The sequence below is a fragment of the Hippocampus guttulatus genome, chromosome 5 (assembly GCF_054856545.1).
Source record: "Hippocampus guttulatus isolate MCC_2025c chromosome 5, RoL_Hgut_1.0, whole genome shotgun sequence".
NCBI classification, from domain to species: Eukaryota; Metazoa; Chordata; class Actinopteri; order Syngnathiformes; family Syngnathidae; genus Hippocampus; species Hippocampus guttulatus.
Window position 1 is genome coordinate 16,265,767 of NC_141265.1, and position 21,872 is coordinate 16,287,638.

The following is a 21,872-nucleotide window of genomic DNA, read 5'->3' on the forward strand; positions in this document are numbered from 1 at the left end:
AGTCACGCAGAAAGACGAGATTGAAATGTCAAAATGACCATTACAGTCAGGTTATGATGATCCAACGAGTTTGGAAAATGGGGAAGGAGGGAGGGCGGGGAAGGGGTTCTGGGGGGGGGGGTATACCACTTAGCCCCTCGAGCTTCTGGCTTTTCTTTTGATGAGAAGCTCAGGATCAATGGAAAAACAGATTCACAGCAACATAGTTCATTACAAACTACACCAAAAATCACCGTTTTCATACGGAAACAAATCTGTTCACACGGCCATTGTTATATTTTCACGTTTTGGTATTTTGGAGAGTCCAAACATCTGCTTTCAGTGACAAACCAATTTTCAATGAAAAACGTTCCTCTCACTTTGTGATGATGTACCGAGCTACGGTTACATTTCCACAAAGTTTACAGTGCCATGAGGACAATGGATTCATATTTCAGGGACAGCGGACAGCTTACCATGTTATCGGGTTACAGGGTGTATGAAAGGGTTAAATATGTCTTGCTTCTTATCTTCACAACAAAATGACTGGAGTAGTGCAAATTGGATGTACCTGATTTGATGGATGGTTCTGGTGTCTCATGGCAATATTTGTTCTGGATCCGGTGTTCTAAATCACGTTTTCATTGGTTGTTTCGCTTCATACGGTACCTACTACTTCCACTGAAAAGTTGTTGGTGCCAAAAGAAAACATCGAAAGTAAGTTATAGTCGTCCTTGCGGTTTGGATTTGCCTCAGAGACAGCTTCTTTACATTAAAAGGATTTAACTGAGGCGGTTCAGACCCCTGATTAGAACGCCTCCAAAGATTGAGATTCTCTAGGCACGTCCAATTGATAGGCACCCTGGAGGTGGTCCCCAAACACGCAGTGGGGTCGATACAGAACCTCCACTGGACTCCCAATGACCTACTTTTGAAGAAGAGTGCTTTCAATGTTTATAAAGTTCTTGAACTTGTTCAACTACTAGTAATGAGGACCACTGCAGAAAAGTACAGAGGCTACTCAAGCAAATGCAAACTAAATATTTGAAGAAATAATAAGGCCAGGCTGGAATTTTCCCAAAAGTACAAAAATGAACTTCCATAAATCTGGGTCAAAGTTTTACAGATTGATGAGGAAAACGAAATGATGGAATGCCTTAAGTTTGAGGAAAAAAAATATCTCATATTCCCAAACATACAAGCTCCTCCATCAAACGGTGGAGGATGTCAGTGCCTCTTGGGAAGCGGCTTCCTTATCTTCATCGACACTCAGAATTCACCGGAAACATTTTGTCTGCTAGTTTGAAGCAGGATGCAAACCAACTCATTGGGAGCACCTTCACTATGCCGCACGATAACGACTCAAAACACACCGCCAAAAAACAAGCGGAAGGTCTCGTTAATCAAAGAGACGTGGACATCAAGAGGAGAAGTCATTAACGGCATCAAAAAACAGATTAGGACGCAAACACCGGGCCCAGTCGTGAGCCCGACAGAGGTAGCGCAGGGATGCAGGACTGCACTTGATGAACGCGTTCCTGCTCACGACGCTCTTGGGGGTGGCCCGTGCAATCAGGCGCGGCTACTGATGAATAGTCATGAGTCACCTTATCAGCATCGCCATAGCAACACAGATGCAACTGTAAATGCGCCGAGAATATGGGCCAAATGCACCTGGCCGTCTCCTTCCTCACTTACATCTTGATCGTATGTATAGCCAATCGCAGGGCACACATAGACAAACAACCATTCACACTCACAATCACACCTTGGGAGAATTTGGAGTTCCCAATCAACTCTGCCATGCATGTTTTTGGAATGTGGGAGGGATCCCAAGTACACGGAGAAAACCCACGCAGACATGGGGAGAGCATGCAAACTCCACATAGGGAGGCCGGAGCCGGAATTGAACCCGGTACCTCCACACTGCGAAGCCAAGCAGTTGACCACCATTTCACCCTGTATATTGTGCGTGCATGTATGTAGGTATGTATGTATGTAGAGAGAGAGAGAGAGAGACATTTTCTGATACGCTTATCCTCACAAGGGTCGCGGGTGGGTAAGGGGGGGGGTTACTGGAGCCTATCCCAGCTATCTTCGGGCAGTAGGCGGGGGACACCCTGAACCGGTTGCCAGCCAATCGCAGGGCACACAGAGACGAACAACTATGCACGCTCATACTCACACCTAGGGACAATTTTAGAGTGTTCAATCAGCCTGCCATGCATGTTTTGGGAATGTGGGAGGAAACCGGAGTACCCGGAGAAAACCCACACAGACCCAGGGAGAGCATGCAAACTCTGCAACACAGGAAGGCCGGAGCCGGAATCGAACCCTGCACCTCTACACTGCAAGGTCGACGCGCTACCCACCGGTCCACTGGGCCACCCACACATATATATTCACACACACACACACACTACTTCCCCGAAGACAGCTGGGATAGGCTCCAACACCCCCCACAACCCTTGTGAGGATAAAGCGGATCGGAAAATGGATGGATGGAGGGATGGATTTTAATTTAAGTCGAATGAAACTGCATTCAAAAAATAATAAATTTACTTAACGAGCAGGTAAAAAGGCTGCAAGGCAGATGGGAAGAAAAGTGGGTGACACGATATGAAATGAACAGAGCTGGGGAATTAGATTGAACAGCATCGGTGCAGGACAACATCATAAGAGAGATGGAAGAGTAACGGCTGCAGGAAATACACAGTCATGATATGGAACAATGGAATGAAAAGGCGGATGATTCATTACGGCTCCTTTGCAGCTAGCGTGGCGTACTGACAACAGCGTGAAGAGCACTTGTGAGTGGCCATGGGCTACAGTATTCAGGAGATTGATTTTGTTGACATTGTGTCCATAAAGCGTGTATTGTGCACTTGTGATGTCGAAGCGAAGCAAACTATTTGGTTGCAGAAGGTGCAGTTTGTTCGGACCCATCAATATGAAGAAGTAAACGGCACAAGAATGTGTTAAGTGAGGAAGAATTCTGAACCAAAAAGTAACTTTTGTGTTTCCGAACAAGTCCGTCTGGTGCAAAGTAACCTGAGTGAGATTCTTCTGACAAATAATGAATAAACTCGTTTTTAACCAAAATTGGAAGAATATTATTCACTCAACTTTGTGGTTGCTCGGTCATTCAATGAAAGACATTGCTTCTAATGACTATGCCTCAACTTGAAATTGATTCCACCTGAAGCAGGGGTGGGCAATTCATTTTTGGGCCACAAGCAAATTGGGAACGTGATCATAAATAGTCATGTCATGAAATGTAAATTCTTTTAGATGCAGATGTAGTGTAGTGTTTTGTGGTTTTTTTTTTTTTTTACAAGTGTTTCAAACTTTCAGCAGACACACCCATGGAATTTGAGAGTGGACACATTTGATTGATTTTTCACCATTTTGCAGCCTCATTTTATATGCTTGGCATTTTTTTAAAGTAATTATTATTTGACGGGTTGAAAAGGACTAATCTCGAGCAGAAATAGCACTTTGTCTTTAACTGCCATGAAGGAAGCCTTTATTTAATGACTCATTGAATGACTAATTGAGAGACGACATCTATTGTTATTTCAGGGAATACAGTCATACAGACGTGCACCAGAACATTTTACGGCAAAGTAAACAGAGCTATCCATGTTGTCCACATCAGTTATTGGCAGGCCAATTGATTTGTTTTGGATTTTTGAAACAATACAATAAATTACTAGTCATGCAGCAGGGGATGATTGTATCTGTCCCTTCCCTTAAGCTTGCCAAAACTCATTTAATGTATTTTTTTTTTTTTTAGCTATCTATCAACCCGAATGCTTGATTATGTCTGTTTGTCTGCATACTCGCTTGACGAAGCCAGCCGCGGATTTGTGTTGAAGTCGAGAGTTCAGCAGTCCCGCTATTTATTTATTATTTAATCCCGGTATAAAAGAAAACATCACCAGCCGCCCACCGTTCTCATTTCACAGCCCGTTGAGCGCATTTAAAGTGTGATTAATCTCGCAGGTGTTTGGCAGCATGCTCGACGGCGAGAATGTCGGCTTGATGTATGAAGAGTGATGTGTGAACCCGTCTCGGGAAGGTCGTTATGGAGATTTCATGGCGCGATAAAAGCACCTTCCCGTCGGTGTCAAAGTTGAGCGGCTTTCGATTCATGGCTGACACAGTGAATTTCCTTCCCATTACAAACCAAATATAAAATCGGAAGCTCACGGTGCAAAGACGGAATCGATTGGAAGTGGGGTGTTCTTGGTCTTCATTTCTGTTCAGACATTTTATACCGTATCACCGAAAATGCGCTGCAGTTGTTGCCCCTGCAACCCAAAAAAACCCCCCCTCCAGCTCACCCTTCACCCTAAACAAGATAGAATCCATAGAAAATGGATGGAGGGATGTACAATTCATAATATGGGTGGTCTGGTACATGGTCTCATTGTGTCTGTATGCACTCCCTACTGCTACTCTTGCTAACACTTTCAATTATTTTTTGTCTCCATATTCATTACACTGTTTGTTCTACTGCATCAATTTGGCTCGCTAATCCTCCAAATTTTCCATTGTTTGACAGCCGAACATTCCCAAAACATTTCCACTTCAAATTTCTGACCAACCACACGATATTTCTTGGAAACCATTTCATGAAAAATGTTTGGTAATCTGTGGAGAAGAAGTGTGGAGAGAGATCGCTGTTCACTGGCTGACTGTAGCTGATAGACTGGAATTGTTATGAATAAATGGAGAACGGGAGACATTTTGGGAATGTTGAAAATAGTGAGTGACTTGATACTGGTGTTTACAAATAAAACAAAATAAAGCAGAAACATGGGCACAAAAAATGTTATATAATATTATAATAATATTATATTGCCAAGTGATCACATACAGGTATCAGTGTTTACTGAAAGTTGAATCGTCGCCCACGATCGTCTTTAACGTTGTACTCGTTTACAACATATGGTGAGACCCCACGATTTAATTAACTGCAGTCAACTATTTATTAGCTGTGGGTGAGCAATGCCGTATATGAACTGAGCTCATTCGTTTTTGTTTTTTTGTTTTTTCCCCCTGATGTGAAACGTGAGTAATGTATTCGTTCTAAGTGGGGAAAAGGGAGGCGTATATTTGAGCGATGCACTCATTTGTGGATAATGCACCCGGCGAATAATTGTGACACAGCCTCCGTTAGCAAAATGGCCACTATTTGACGACATACGGTAATCAAATCGAATCTGATGACAGAGTGCCACTGCCCCCCCCCCCCACCTCCCCCCCGCTGCTGTGCTGTGCATGTGAGAAATGTGTGGCGAAAAATGCGGCCTCTGTATACTCAGATAGACGAGCAGAGTTAATTTTTACACCATCCAGGATTCACAGTCAGGTGAGACAGCAGATCGCGCTGTTAAAGAAAATACAAACATGGCTGTAAATTCCAGGGTGCAGCAGAGAAACCTCTCTTTTTACTCAAGTGGCAAGCACATCCGTGCGAGTGTGTGTGTGTGTGTGCATGTGTCCGTGTGTGTGTATGTGTGTGTGTGTGTGCGCGCAGAGGAAGCAAAAGTGCCCACACGTGTAACTGAAAGCATAGATAAAAAAATATATATGAGTAGCATCTATGCAAATCCATCCAAACTGAAAAATAACTTAAGTACAAAAATTGCAATGATTTTTAAGATAATTTCTGACAGGATAATCGGTACTGAAATGAGCAACAAACCGTAATTGAGCAAAACAAATCCACGTTACAAAATAGGCTACGTGACTGTCGCTAATGATGACTGAAAAATACACGTTACCTTTAAATGTGTGTGTGTGTGTGTGTGGTGTTTTTTTTTCCTCGGATTAAACCGAATTGTCTCAGTGTCACAAGTCGATGCTTTGTAATGTGGCACCGGACATAACGTATTTGCCGCAAGTCATTCTTGCTCCCGACAACGTCAAACAATTCTCTTCAATAAGGATGTGGATGAAGAATTTCTGGCTTCTCTGAATCAGTTGCCGCTCTTGTCAGTTCATTCCTTGTCACCGTTCTCCCATTTTTTTTTCTGCCTCGTAATGACCCAGGATCCCAATCAATCAAGATCTCAACAGAGGTTCGCTTTGCCTCTCTCCATTTTTCTTTTTTTATATCCCGTTGTCATCCGTGGAGGTCAAGCATAGCCCATTTTGACAAAGCGTAGAAGTGCAGCTATCTATCTTCAAACGTAAGAAGTCGAACTAAAGTTGTCAGAAAAATAAATGCTGGAGTAAAATACCGATACCTGAAAAAATCTCTTCAAGGACAGAAACAAATTATTTGTACTTCCCATCGTTGTTTGTTGGACACTACAGAACCACGAGCAACATTCATATCGCGTTGACGGAATCGCAAGCCTTCACCAGGGAGGCAAGAGAAGCTGTCCAACTTTGGTCTGCCAGTGAGACTGCAGTCAGAAAAATGGAAACGTTAAATCCCTTTTTCCTAAGATGGTGATCATCTTAGGTTCATCTCCAAGTGTAATATTTCTTATTCATCTCCTCCACCCTTCCCTTTCTTAACTTCTTTCCTGATCGCTTTCCCCTCACCTCGCTCTTGGGCTCTGCTCAGCATTCATTTCAGATTCACCCTCTGATAAAGTCGATCGCGAAAATCATAGCGCGGAGATGGATGATGGCGCTGCTGATGGAAAAAGTTGCGCTATTTCGGGGTACCGTGCACAGGTTACCTCATGGCTCCAAGCGACGGTGGCCAATTCTCGGATTTATCGCAAGCGCCTCTGTAGAGCTTGGGGCCAGTCTCATTTCTGATCCAGACTTTTTCCCACTACCATTTTGAAATAGCACACCATTCAAAATGCATTTTCCTTCATTCTGGTAGGCATTGAATCATTAAAAAAATGCAAATATCAGTGGCATCTGATTCCCTGACAAAAAGGTTGAGGCTGATTAAGTATCAAAATAACGGCATACCTTGTACGCTGCCATGGCGGACATTTTTAAGCGGTTTAATCACTGTGACATGTTCTGCGATGTAACACGCCGCTGTTCATTTTGGACGTGTTTCCTGGTCTATTGTAGTATAAATGACTTCACCGATTGTCACCAACATGTATTTGCACATAGATATGAATATCCTAATCATAGTCTGAAAATATTAGAACACAATTCTCAATATTTTGGATGATATTAACGTGGGAAGCGTAAATATGCATACGCATACGAATGAAGCGATGTTGATGACGTTAATATTATGGCTTCAATATTTTGCTGATTTTTATAACGGCACCCCTGAAGTTTGATTTGCTTTTTGAATTTCATGTCCACCCGAGTCACATGTTCTTCCAACTACGTGGAAGAACACAATGCTAAGTGTACTATAATTTTGCGCAAAAGTGGGAAACCCACACAAACCGCAATATTTTTGGTTTCACCTGAAGCACTTGGATGGAAAACCGAAATAATGAAAAAAATAAAAAAGCCGCAGAAATGGATTCCTGTTTCCTGACAGATCCGTCTAATTGATATGAATGAATTCATAAATTATGCATGAAACAAAGCGCAGCTTAAAAACCATTAAATAGCACCCATGACACAGCCTGATTGGAAATGGAGTTCCATGGGAAATGATGCCAGATGTTTTGCTTTTCAGATTGAAATAGCAGACCGGAGGGTTGAATGGAGAACTGAGGATAAGTCACTGCATTTTGAGTTCGTCTACTTACTTTATGTAACTTCCTTTGTATAGTCTTCCCTTCTTGATTTCAAGATGCTCTTTCATTGGGAATACATGTTTAAAAAATACCAAACAACAATGAATATTGTATTAAAACTGAGTTATCCAGAAGTCACGGGCAACGTAATACTATAAATGCTGTTTATGTCGTATGTGATGTGCTCGTTCAATTGCAGAAGGTTTGTCGTACAGCAGAGAAAACATTTTGGTCGAATTGCAATAAACTTGAATGACGGCGCTTCAAACTTTATTGGCATAGATGCAATCTCAGAGGCGCGGAACTTAAGTGGTTCCGCTGCAATGTTATAAAACTTTGTTGCTTCCATTTAGATTCTGTATGAGGATATCTGTTCAAATTAAGTAGGTTGTGAATGTGCCCACAAGAATGCCAAGGTAAAAACAGATGACCGGTTTGTGTTTGGCTTCCCCAGGGTTGCGCAAAGACAGAACAGGAGCTTGTTTGCATTGATTTGTTTTAACCTCACGCCGCCCCCAAAATCCCCAACCAGTGAAACTGTGAAATCAGCAAATGACTCTGGACATTAAAAAAAAAAAAAAAAAAGGTTCTTTAGCCATGACGCAGAGACTAACAGTCAAGGCTGCCCATGTGAGATGTTGCTACTTTCACATTGTATTCTTTGTATTTCTTCGTCAATTAATCAGTAGGGCGGCCCAGTGATCACACCACTATCTCACTGCTTTCTTTGTATCTTTTTTTTTTTTTAATCATCTGTTTTATCCAGCGAGAGGCCTCTGTGCTAACTGTGACAAAACGCCATCTCACCTCTGAAATTCATAATTGCTTTGAACAAACTTTCTCCCATTTTATGTGCTCCCTGCGGTTTTATTGTTGACAAATTTAACAGGAGATTTCAGTCAAGCCTGGATCTGGTTGCGTCAGCTAAAATGAAAATGATATTAACAAAAACAAATCCTCTGTGGGGAATTTAAAAAAAAAATGGAAGAAGAAACTAGGGCGGCATAGAAAAGGTGGAAAACTTCACACACATCCAGATCAATGGCCATCACACACATAATCAAGCAGGAACAAGGGTAACGATTTCAATGTTGCTTTTTGCTTTCTTTGTGCTTGTCTAATGAGAGTGTGTGCAAGATAAGCATGTGTGTGTATTTTATTTCATGAAACCACGACTTTGGATGGTATGACAATGACTTCTCAGCCTTGTTGTTTGCTTGCTTTGGTTTGAAAGTCATAATTTTGATCCACGGCGACTGTAAGAATTCAATGTTTTTGAAACAAAAAGATGATTTTGTAGTTTGCATTTGGGTCGATTGTGCATTTACACTTGGAATATGAGGTTTGTTTAAAAAAAAAAAAAAAGAAAACACTTTCAAATGATCAAGGGCTCAAAGAATACTGCATCCATGTGGAAATAACAGGAAATAAAATCAGATACCCAAATTTTCCCTGAGGTGTGGGCATGGTCGGGGGCCAAAGAGTGACACCGGGTGTTGTTGGCCACCCCTGCCCAGTTGATCTGCAACCCTCAGCACTGCGCGGTAGAAAATGGATAGATGGAAATTTTTTGTTTGGTCTTTGAACTGGCTGCCCAAATACCTCTGCAACTTCGTCAGCAACAATGAGCACTGGGGATCCTAACACTGCTGAGCACAGCTTATCTAAGACCCCCGCCCCCAAACCACAGAGGCATATTGTGATTACTGTCATTAATCTTTTATTAAAAAAACAAAACGAAGGCTTTACATAGATTTTTCTCCTACACATAAAATCATACTCAAGTTGTTTCCTCAGAAGCTAGTCAGTGGAGCAGCAAATTTGACCTTCCAACTTTCTATTAACACAACTCGACCGCCAACGGGATGTCACATCAAATGCAGAAGAGTGCAGAAGAGTCACAGCAGGCTAATTAACCTTTAACTGATCCCACTTATCATAAAGTGCCTCTTGAGACGTTTGTTGCCTGATTTACTGAAGGTTTGCATGTGCAAAAACAGTCGCCAACTTGATTGCGCAGGCAAACAGATGTGGAAGCTGATCAATAGTACGAACTGGGCTCAACCAGGATTGCATCTGCCCAACGCTCGAAACTGCAGCGGCATGTTGTGGGAGGAGTACTGTATATGCAAATTGATTAATTTGGCATGCAGAATGTGATTCTGAGACGATTGTGCTGGTTGATTGTGAATTTACATAGCGGGTCTGAAAGGCAGGTGCAAACTAGCAGGCAAAGTGGTGCCAGCGTAATACAAGCAAAATAAGAGGCGGAACAACATTTTTTAAGGAAAGCGAGTAAAAATTATTGCGACAACTCATCGATTCAGCAATGCAATTTTGGAACTTCTGGGTGAGCCAAGTGCCCACATGGAGCTCGTCACAAAAAGGAGTCATGCACATAAATTCCATAGCCACACATTCAAGGTGAATGAAATCAAACTCAGCATGGCTTTTATGTGGTTGATGTCGGCTTTGGCCAAAATCGTCACACCGATTTATTTATTTATTTTCTGAAACTCAGCAATATTTGTTTGCCTCTTCCACGAACACTACCACTTCATTCAGTGACTTCAAACTTTTCAAATTTTGCGCTTGCATCGATCTCCTAAATGTTCCATGGTGAAAACAGTCAGTACAAAAACCCAATTTTTAAATGCGGAATCCAGAAATAAAATGGCCTTTTGGATTCAAAAGGCTCGGTATTAGCAGAAGAACTTGCTCTTTGTCTGAAACGCTAATACTTTACGCAAAAGGAAGCGGAAAACAAAGTGTTGCATCTCTCGTTTGTAGTTGCAACAATGAACACTTGCCCATCGTATCCACTGTTGAGTTTTGTGGCTAGCATGCAGATTTGCACCCGTTATTTGGCAGTTCAGTCAATCAGGTCCTGAAAGCAACGTACAAGCGAGTTTCACCCAAGGACTGCAACGGACAAAAACACATGCAAGCAATATGAAAGCAATGTCTTGTTTTTCCTTATTACATTTAGCTTGTTAACGGCTAGCATGATTTACCTCATTGGATGATGAGATTATTATTTACCCGGAACCTGCTGAAATTGTGAGGTTAATCAAATCGGCCCCCTTGGCTCCCCAAATTCAAGTCACTGTCTGTGGCGATGAGTGTTAAAGCAGCTAATTATGTGGAAATGATGGCTGGAGAGCTTCTTGAATGAGGATTGACGTCTTGATGGATGCTCACGTGAATGCTAGTTAGCGCTCTGTGGGGCGTTTTCTGGACTGATAAAGATGTGCAGCGGGCCACTGTTCAAGATATAGAGCCTCACGCTAATCCGCAGAATTATTTGATGGCATTGGCCCAGTTGGCCATTCATTTATCCTTAAATACTCATACTGTACAGTAAATGTAGTTCACGGAAACTAACGTTTATTCAGAATGTGAGGGCTAGCTATCTCGTGCTATACTGAGTGTTTTAATGTACTGTAAAAGATGGGCATACTCAAAAGCGACGGATGGTGTTCCACTTATGACATGTAGGTGTTGGTAGAGTGCCTTTCAAATTGTCAGCTTTCTAAACTAATCAAGAAGGAGAGTGTGTGCCAATTTATCTGCGCGCTGAGGGCTAATGTGCTGTCACATGCTTCTCTCAAAGGTGGAGCTAGCAAGATTTGAATGTAGCCTTTCACTTTTTTTTTTTTTTTTTTTTTTTTTTTTTTTTTTGCCAACCGGATTTAAATAATCCGCCCAAGCAAACTATCAGCACGATGGTGCCGGGTGCAGCAGGCTGGATGTGCATGTGCATACGTGGCAGTGACTGATGGACATGACCTTCTGCCACAACAATCTCTGATAGGCTATTTTTACCCTTGTCTGACAAGTTTTCAAACAATAGTTAAAAATAAAATTTGAATCATAAATTGGGCCACAGAAATTATTTTGCAAAAAAAAAAAAAAATAATTTTATTTGTTCCCAATGTTGTCAGCTTTTTGAGAGCATTTTGACTATCATTCGATATTTTAGTCTTCTGTGACAATACAAGCACCAAACCTTCCAAAAGAAAGAGTAGACGTGTTTGTTTCTCGCTTTTTCTTTTCTTTAAAGCCGTAGAACATTTCACCAAAAACACTGCTGTCTGACCAAAAAGCTTCTTGTGAAAATAATGTCAAGCAGAACAGTGACTTTGAGGCTACTAGTTTTGTGTTTATTCCCGCATGTCTAATATGAAGCAAGACTGAGAAAAGGTTTTTGCAGGTGTACATTTCAGGAATTTATTTGACTATTCCTCCAAAATGTTAAGGAAATGCCACCACTCTCATAGACGGCAGAATGGGTTGGGTTCAGTTCCCACTAAGTGACAGAGTGAATACTGATAGCAAAGAGAAAAGTCTACATGTGCCTTATGATTGACTGGTTATGAGTCTGAAGTGTTGTCCGCCTAAAGTCAATTGGAATAGGCTCGTGACCCTGAATAGGACCGGCAGAATAGAAGATGGATGTGTTGATGCTGTGTGGCGCCGTGAAATATTCAGGTATGCTTGCAGGGGTTACCCTCCTGTCATTTTTTGTTGTCGTCGAGCTACGGTGAGAGCTCTGCGTTTGCACTTTCCTGAAAGAAATTCACCAGATCGTTGTCAGACTGCTCGCCAGCTGCCAATCATCAACTGTGAACTGGAATCTGAACTCGCCCCTGCTTGGAAAGCGAACCAGGCGAAGCGATCTTAAATCATCATATTTGCAAAGACGGTTCTGAGAATAATGCTACGAAATCAGCTTCTGCACGTATCTCTTCCCGGGGATTGTTTAGAAGCTTGTACTTCCCGCAAGGAACACTAATTTACTTAAGATTTAGGCAGACACCGTTCGATCAGTCTAAAGCTCGGTGGGATGGATGGATTAAAGGTCCCGTGCATTAATGCCCGTTTGGTTAAATAGATGCCGCTCTCACAATATTTGTACAGTCAAACTATTGCATGTTATTTTAAATATTGTCTCTCCAACAGACGAGTGCTTTGCAGAACTGACTGGACCTTGTAGAAGATCAGGCATGAATAGGGGCCCAACGGCAAATGAATTGTCTCAGGCGAAGCCAACCTTCATTTTTTAAATTTTATTTTATTTTTTGGTAGTAAAGCAAAGTGTTTAAATGGGACTATCTCGAGCCGTGGATTCTATTGTCTATTTTTAGTGAGGAGAGGCGCTGCTTGTACACATGGTGTGGAACTATCACCTGGAAAAGAACTGCGCCGACTGTACATGTTGACGCCTGAGCCTCACTGAAGAGGATAAGCTTCATTATTCATGCACAGCAAATGAAAACTCTCTGCGGTTTGCCAGCAAGATAAATGGGCAGCGTATCAGCCTCAATTTATCATGCCGTTGCAGCCTGTGCATTTGTACCTGTGTATTCAAGTGTGCCCTGAATTAAGGATACTCCGTCGAGCGCTCAAGAGGCAAATAACTGATTACCTTTCTAGCCTCCCTCGGGACACTTTACTAAAGGAAACCCAAACAAAAACAAACAATGGAAGACGTTAAATGGAACTCCATCTTCATCTAGTCTACTTCCAGCCATCCGAGCCTTGGGCTTATTGTGCGTTCAATAAGGGATGGGGGGAGTAGGGGGTGGGGGCAAAGAAAGGAACTCATTCTGGAGTTCAGTCCATCACAAGCCTGACTCAAAGAAATGAGTCCTTTGTTTGACTCTAATGGAGTGAGCCTGTTGGAGTTTCTCAGCATTGCAGCCGCGTTGCCTGCACGGGCATCGTTGAAATAATCTGTTCGCTTTATGCTACATCGGTCACCTTAATGTGCACCTTCTGAGTTACTTTAGCATTGAGGTGTAACCTCAAAGGAAATCACGCTATCATTCGCAATAAAGAAAAAAAAAATCCATGCAGCTCAGTGTGACTGGAAGCCACACGAGCATCTATTAAAAATAGCAGCAGCAGCAGCTTTGCATGACTGAGTCATGTTGCGGGTCATGCGTTTTTGTTCCTTCAGGGGAGTGAAACATTTGGTTCTCTGTTTGACATTTTTATTTTTATTTTTTTTTAAATTCCATTCATAGAAAGAAAGGAACTGTGTTTTACAGTGGGAAAATAGTTAATACTTCACCATTCAGGTTTAGATGCGTGCCATGTATCACAGAGACTGAATTAGCCGCATAATGAAGGGTTTGATGAATATGCATATGAACTGGTTGGGTTCAGTACCTCTGACAAGGTTAAGAACCACTGGTCTACTTGATCGTCTTTGCCCCCCGTTTGTCTCCCCACAATGAGGTTTTTGTGTTGTGTCCTTCCGTGGTTCCGTAGGTGTCTGACGAATGGACGGACTCCCCAGAGCTGGGTCCTGTCGCCTGCATGGAGCCCTTCTTGGTGCGGAGGCTATCGTGCCGCACGGTGCAGCTGCCCCCTCTGGCCTTCAGACAGGCCGAGCAGATGTACTTTGACCGCAAACCGGATGCCGACACGGTCAGCGTTCCTCCGCGGCCCAACACTCTGCCGCTTCGCACGCCGCCTCTCATCGCCATCACTTCCGCTGACACCAGCAGGTAGGAGGACGTGGAGGCTTTTTTCCTTTTTATTTCAAATGTGGCGAGAAATTCGGGGGTAAACAGGCTACAGTTATTTCACTCGGTTTGCAAATGATGAGGAGAATGGTCGATGGTCGTTGGATTAGTGCTTCATGTGCCTCCAGACTGGGATTTCAAATTTATTGTTGAGTATGATTTGCTCAGGCGGCATGGGGGTCGACTGGTGAGCACGTCCGCCTCACAGTGCTGAGGTGCAGGGTTCGATTGCGGCTGCGGCCTTCTTGTGTGGGGTCAGCATGTTCTCCCTGCGCCGACGTGGGTTTTCTCCGGGTACTCCGGTTTCCTCCCACATTCCAAAAACATGCATGGCAGGTTAATGGAACGCCCTAAATTGTCTCGAGGTGTGATTGTGAATGCAGATGGTTGTCCGTCTGTCTATGTGTGCCCTGCGATTGGCTGCCAACCAGGTCAGGGTGTACCTGTCGACAGCTGGGAGAGGCTCCAGCACGCCCGCGACCCTCGTGAGGATAAAGTGGCTCGGCTAATGGATGGATGGATGTATTTGCTCATTCATCCTGGATATGTAGCGATCTTATGACGTGCAAATCTCTTGAAAATTACTAATTGCTTGCCAGTGTGAGTCATCTCGCTTATTGGAGGAATCTGTCACTTGTCTAAAAACATGCCTTCAACCCGCTGATAAACGGCCTTTTGCCAAATGGAATGTAAAACAAATTTTCATCTTTCATATTCGGCAGTGCATACAGAATATCGCTGGACTTTTTTCACAGTACACAAAAAAGAATAATTACTGTGGAGGCCCCAAGGTTGAACGCTGAACCTGATTCTTTTTTTTTCCCATCTGTCCCTCCATCTATCCATAGACCCATTTTTATCTATTTATTTTTTGTAGTAGCAAGGGTTGAGATACCCCTTGAATGGTCTCCAATTGTAGAGCATTTTGGCCACAACAGCCATTCAGGCTCACATTCACACCCAAGGACCATTTAGTTTTTTCAACGAACCTAAAATTCTAAAAGAAAAAAAAAAGTAAAACTATGCTTTCCTCAATAATGTCACCGTAACATTTACTGAATTGAGATTGAGTTCAGGCTCCACTCAAACTGTCGCCATCACCAAAGCTTCACCCACTGTGCAGGTCACTAAAGTAGCCAATACTCAAAAGTAAAACTGGGTCATGGCTCAATAATAGAAATGCTTTTTTTCCCAAGGCTCAACCTGAAGCCAAACCTCTACAAACTATACAGGCATTGCGTCAACTCACAAACTGAAATTAAAATAAACAGAAACGATAATGTCTTCGACCGGAGACAAATTCCTTGTGTGTTCTACATACCTGGCCAATAAAAATGAAACTACTAAACTTTTATTCTAATCGACCCTTAAAGGAACAGGAACCCCAAAAAAAGTGTTTGCCGAGCAATACTGTCATCAAACTGTAGTGGCAGAAGAAGCCGGATTCTTTGGATGTCGCCATTCCGGTTTTATGGTTGTCATCACACTTATCCGCTTGTACTTTCCAAGCATATTTTTCCCAGAAAATATTGGCTCAACTTACGGGGTGGTCAATTTTTGTGGTCCCAATGTGCAAACCAACCAACAAACAAACAAATATTAAGCAATACTTTTCTGAGAGTGCTCAGTCGGTCTCCAGAGAGAAAATCTGCCAGCGTGTGTTTGGCCTATGTGATTCATGAGCGGCCAACAAACCTTTCGTACAGCGTTTCCGTATCAAAACATGGCGTTCCCGTTTTAGAGCAAGCTCAAGTCATAGCAGCGGCAGTTCAAGTGGATTAATTCCACGGTCAAATGCATCTGCCAGCGGAAGTCCGTCAAGGAGATCGATTTGGCTTTGATCCTTGGTTTCAACGGTCGATACAGATGATTGCACGTCGGTCACGTGATCAGAATTCACACCCCTCTCAAACATCCGTCAGTGTTCCAAATAAGAAATGGAAAACCACTTTTTTCCTGCCTCTACCTCATGTTGTTTTTCCTCCTTGCTAAGAAATGCCGGTACCTGCGGTGTGAGCGGATAAACAACAAGGACACAAGTGGCCGCTCACTAATGAGTCTCACTTGCTACGGGGGCTTTCATTAGAGAGACCGGATAATAAAGCGCTGCTAATGGTATTCAAAAGCAAAGAAGGGTGATTGATATGTAGAAGTAACAAAAACACAACATCGAAAGTTACACGATCGGGCAACTTTGAAACAGAACACACAAATGATTGACTGTTCCTTTATAATAGGCTTTTGTCGGCTTTTCCGACTACAATGCGTCAGCAACTCCAAAAAAAAAAAATCGACTTGTAGCTTCGACTGAATCAATCTGCCATCAGCCGGTGTGGAAATGACGCAGAAGACGACGACTATTGACAAGTGTGTTATGTATCACTTTCACCAAGTTGGACGATGACGAGGTGACTCTGATGATATATTTAAGTCGGAATAGAACGGGATGCATTGTTTATCAATCGCTGCCTTGTTTCCTTGTCTTCTTGGGAGGAAACGTCCAATTTTACAACAATTTGCTCATCTGTTATGTTATAATTGTGTTCATAATGGTACTCAACAGAAGCCACACGTGTTCTTTGAATCTAATGAAGTCGTGCAGAAAGGGTAAGGACTGTTGGGAGTGAAATGATCAAACTTCCCCACGAAGAGAACCTGCGGTTGAATTTTTGTCTTTTTTATATGTACATATATTTTTTATATGTTTTATAGTTTATATTCATTTTTCCACATTGCCACCATTGTTATTCTCTCATTTAATGCCAATCTTTTTAATTTAGTCTGTTGTAAATATTCCTTATACGTTTGCTAAAATGAAGTGAGATTTTCTGAGTTCTTGGATGACATCATAAACAGCCACGGTTTGAACTGCAGAATCTTGGTGCAACCTTCGAGCCGCAAGCAGGCATTTTCCGGTTGTCTTCGAAGATATTTCGTCTCTCCTCTGAACAGGCTTCATCTGTTCATGCTCGTAAACTCGATAGGACAGTTCAAGCCTTGGCGTTGGTATGGAAACTCAACAAACAAACGCATAAATTCGAGGCAGGCCCCAAACCATAACTGGTGTCACTGTCTTGGGATTCCAAAATGACAGTTATGCATTGAAGAGAGGACACCAAATGCCCGTTGTTGGCAGGCAAAGCGAAACGTCTTTTGAGACAACCAGAGCGGTCCGGTTGTGACCCAATACCCCGAGGATGAAATGACCTGACTGATTGATAATAATTCACAAGCAAGCTTATTTATTTATTTATTGAATTATTACTGTATTACCCCCACCCCCTACCCCACAGAAGATATCATAAATCTATAATCCAGTGTAAGTACAGCACACTGCTCAATGACACAACTGTGTGTGTGTGTGTGTGTGTGTGTGTGTGTGTGTGTGAGAACAAGATACTAAGTTGACAGTAAAAACGTTTATCACGGTCAACACCAATGAATAACTTAAAAATTGAGACAGAAGGCAAAAACTATGGCCTTAATGTGTGCAAGCACTGTTTGACTGCAGAACAGCATTGATTGGAGGTAACAAAAGTTTCTGAAAAGAACAAATATGTGAATTCGGTCTAGGAGTTAGTGTGACAGCCCTCGAGCGCTCTCATATATTTTGAATCAAATGCATGAATACAAAATGGGAAAAGTGAGAGAACGGGCGATGCAGAGAATGTTAACAAAGGCTATGCATCTTTGCCTTGCTTCCGGCTCGATTCGTTTATAATTCACTACACAGTGTGGCGATCTATATCAAGGGGACACGCGTTGATACGCTCAACTTTAACTTTTGGGTGTAAGTGCTCGTCGGACATTGTTTTTTGCGGCGTTAACACAAAAGCAAAAACGTACCGAGAGTCATGATTGCTACTGTATATTTAATTGTGTTTAAAAGCCCTCGCAAAGTACACGCGTTAGCTTGTGCACGCAAGTGTTTACCCGTGTGCTAGCTAGTTTCTGCTAAACAACGTGGCGGTGATGAACGGTGTGTTGATGCAGTTATCAATTTGTTTTTCAGCAACATTCCAGAGAAGCTTCTGAGAGCACCAAAACTCAAAGCACCAGATGTTCATGGGACGCCGCGAACATGTTGATGCTGATTGTTTTGAGCACTCTGCGCGGTAATTAGAACCGTTAAATCAGCATACTTGCTGTCTAATTGTAATCAATGTGTACGTTTGAAGATAAACACAGACAGAGTTTGCTATGGCGTGGGAGCCACCTCAGATGGATGAGGTCGTCAACGCCCATCCTCATCTTTACAGTCATTATATTGGATTGCGGCGCTAATGACCTCATTTCCATGAAACCTTTAAGAGAGGAGGAGCATGGCCCCAAGAATAATGCATTCTCTTTATTTGCTGTTTTGGATGAAGGTGCCGTTTGAGGTATGTCAAGTATTTATGTATTCATTTATATGCATGTAATTTGTGCTGCGGCGGCCCGCTAGCGTTGGGGCTATGTTGGGCCATGATCCAACAGGTGTTTGGCAGCTGGCTCTCATAGCCCCACAAAATTGCCCTAAAGCATGATGCTAACGCCGCCATATATTTTTTTTTGGGTGATGATGAGAGCTGTTTGCACAATACATACAGTATGTTTCGGAAATTATGGGAAACAATTTTGGCTTTGGTTTCCAAAACAAAACAAAAATAATTAATGTTATAATGTGCATGACTGCCACCTACAAGTCTGGAGTAGGCAAAGTTTCACCCAACATGCCATAATTAGTCGTGAGTGTAAGCCACTGTAACACTAAGCATAGTTAGAACATGAAATCATTTATCAAAGACTGTGACTTGGATCATGATTCCATGAGAATGCATTGTTGGACATAAAAGTAGAATAAAAGTTGTAGTTTAATAAAAGTTTCGAAGCAAACATTTCTTAAAGCAAATGTACTTTGTATTGTACTTAGAATTTGAATACAACAGAAACATATGTAACTGTACTGTCCTGGAATTTAAAAAAAACCCCACTGTAACCTGACACACAGTTTGAACATCCAGTTTAATTATTCTTCGCATACTCAACTGTATTTATAGAGCACTTTCAAACAGCCATCGCTGCATACAACGAGAGTGCCCCATTTGCATTACATTTTACAGCTAATTTGTTTTCATTAAAGCTAAATTCGATGGATAATAAACAACAAGATCCAGAAGATGGAGGCGTTTATTTATTTTAGCTTTTTTTTCTAGGCAGAGGTCATCAAATTCAGAACTGGAAAAAAAAAAATCATGATCAATATTTTATCAAAAGAGCAACGCAGAATCCGAACTGGAAGTACTACTGTATGCAAAGGTTTTCCTGATTTACTCATAATTTGTCCATCTGTGGTTTTGTTTGAAACTTATTCCAGGACAGCGTCCTGCCACGACCTTGTTTAAACTTGGCCACTGACTTCAATGTAATGAAATGTGCATGCAGTGTGCCGGGTCGCACCAGCGCGTACACAAATGTCACACAAAGGCCATGCTGCCGCTGCTTCTTATGCTGAGCGCGGTGCACCATCACACTTATCTGCCGCCATTGTTTTCTGTCACTTTGTTTGCGAAGATTACACTTCTGCTGGTAAATTGCATCGCCTATAGTGTTAGTTTCTGGAGGATTGGCCGTGGACCTGAAGACGTATGCGGAGGATAAACACGCACACCCGCACACAAACGTTAAGAACGAACACTCTTTGGTCTGGAAATGCTGCTCAACCCAACAACAGGAGCTTTTAATAAACGGAATGGACTGTCTTTGGACTGTGATGTCATCGCAGGCACAGGTGCGGATTAATATCACGTTCTGTGACTGGCTGGTTGGTGATGACCGGTTGCGGGTGTGCCCAGCCTCTCGCCTGTTGGGATATTTTCCAGATCACCCTGCAGAGCTGTGAATGTTTTCTAAAATGGATGGATGGATTGTAACAACTGTGGAGCCGCAGTGGAATCTCAATTCGCCAACACCCCTTTTCAAAGGACGCCATCATAATCTTAATGTTTATTCAAGATAATTCATCAATGTCATCTTCTGTCTTTTTGTTACTAAGAAAATCATGACCGTATCCTAGTATAAACCTTTACCCCAACAATCATTCAGTGGGGGCGGGTTGAGTTACATTAACACATCTGAACACTGTAATATGATGTGTCGTTCCATTTGTTGTCAATGTTTTTGTTTGTAGATTTGTGCTTGGTGTAGAACAACTACCTGGCGCAAATCGATTTAAGGTTTCTGTTTTTTTTTTCAGACCACTGTCTTTTTTTTTTTTTTTCTTGAAGGGAAAAAACTCTTACGCGTCACAAGGAAGCAGTGACAGCTCCAATGAAGGCTGAAGTGACAGCCGAAACTGTCAGCTAGGTAAGAGTTTTTCTCTTCAATTAAAAGAAAATAAAAATAAAAAAAGACCATTGTCTGGAAAAAAAAAAGAAACCTTGAACCGATTTCAACCGCTAAGAAGACAAGATGAACGTCATAGCACAAACTATCTGGCGCTTTTCTAAAATGAAAGACATTCTGAGATGTTCCGGACTGCATTGTCAATAAAGACTTTTGTTTAAAACAAAAACCTAAATACGATCTCTACCCCTAAATGTAAATTGCCTATTTGCGGTAAAAACAAAAGTCAAATTGTAGATTTTTTTTTGGAGCGAGGAATAAAGTTGTACTCTTTTGAGAATTAAGTATTTGTTTTGAAGAAGAAATTGTCGTAATCTTACAAGAAGAAAGTCAGTTTTATAAGAAACAGTTATATGATGATTTTAAAGTTAATACATTTCATGAGGGAAGAACGTCATATTTCAAACAGTGAATTTTCTAATTCTAACTGTATTCTCATAATATTGTGTCTTTTATTCTTGAAAAGGTGCCCCCCCCCTCCCAAAAACAATGCTGTGCGCACAAACATTGTTTTGTTCTTGAAAATACTAGGAAACAACAACTTTACTCTTGTTTAGATGTCAGATTCATGATTGGTGAAGTCGGAAAAGTCACTTAATTGCCAGTCCTAAGAACGCATCCAGACGAGAACAAGTTCAAGGGTACTGTGTCTGGAAATTTTTTTTTCCGTCCACAGGGAATCGCGGTTTTGAGAGCCTGAATCTGATCAAATTTGCAACCGGGTCCAAGGGTAAATGAATTTGAAAACGCCGACCTTGCGTTTCCGTGCATACAGCACATATGCATCTTTGCTGAGACGATGAACCAATTGCACCAGTTCTCATGTGACCTTGCGCGAACACCATCAGCACCAACAGTAACAACAACAGTAGTGGTGGATGACAGTGTGGGATGTTCTTTACCTTGGAGGTGATCCGCACTTTCGACTGAAAGCAGAAATTTTAAATTCTCTTGTCAAATCCCTCTTTAGTTGAGATCAACTAACTTTGTGTCCAGTTGTATTTATACAGTATGTGAATGAGCTCAGTTGTTAGTTTGGGTCCCATTTGAGCTTGTTGTTGTTGTTGTTGTTTTTCTTTTTTTTTGTAACCCCGACATATTTTTAACCAGAGATACCGTTTGCAGGACTGGGCTGTTTTCTACCGCTGAGAGGGTTTCAATGATTGGGCCAAGTTGGGCCACCCATTGCCTTCTCACACTCGCAGGATAGCAGGGGAGGTGCTCTGGGTGGGTCTCTCATGTTTAATGTACAATCCTGCTCGCTTCCCTATATTTGCCGCCGGATGTGAAT

At 42.1% G+C, this 21,872-nt stretch overlaps 1 protein-coding gene across 1 annotated transcript in view; it reads left to right on the plus strand.

Annotated features, from left to right (window-relative positions):
- Nucleotides 1-14,183, plus strand: part of LOC147205267 (3',5'-cyclic-AMP phosphodiesterase 4D-like) — a 28,462-nt gene extending 14,279 nt beyond the window's left edge. The window contains exon 3 of the mRNA XM_086110707.1: nt 13,941-14,183. Within this exon, the coding sequence (XP_085966833.1) occupies nt 13,941-14,183 (243 nt within the window). The remainder of the gene's footprint in view (nt 1-13,940) is intronic.
- The last annotated feature ends 7,689 nt before the right edge of the window (nt 14,184-21,872 follow it).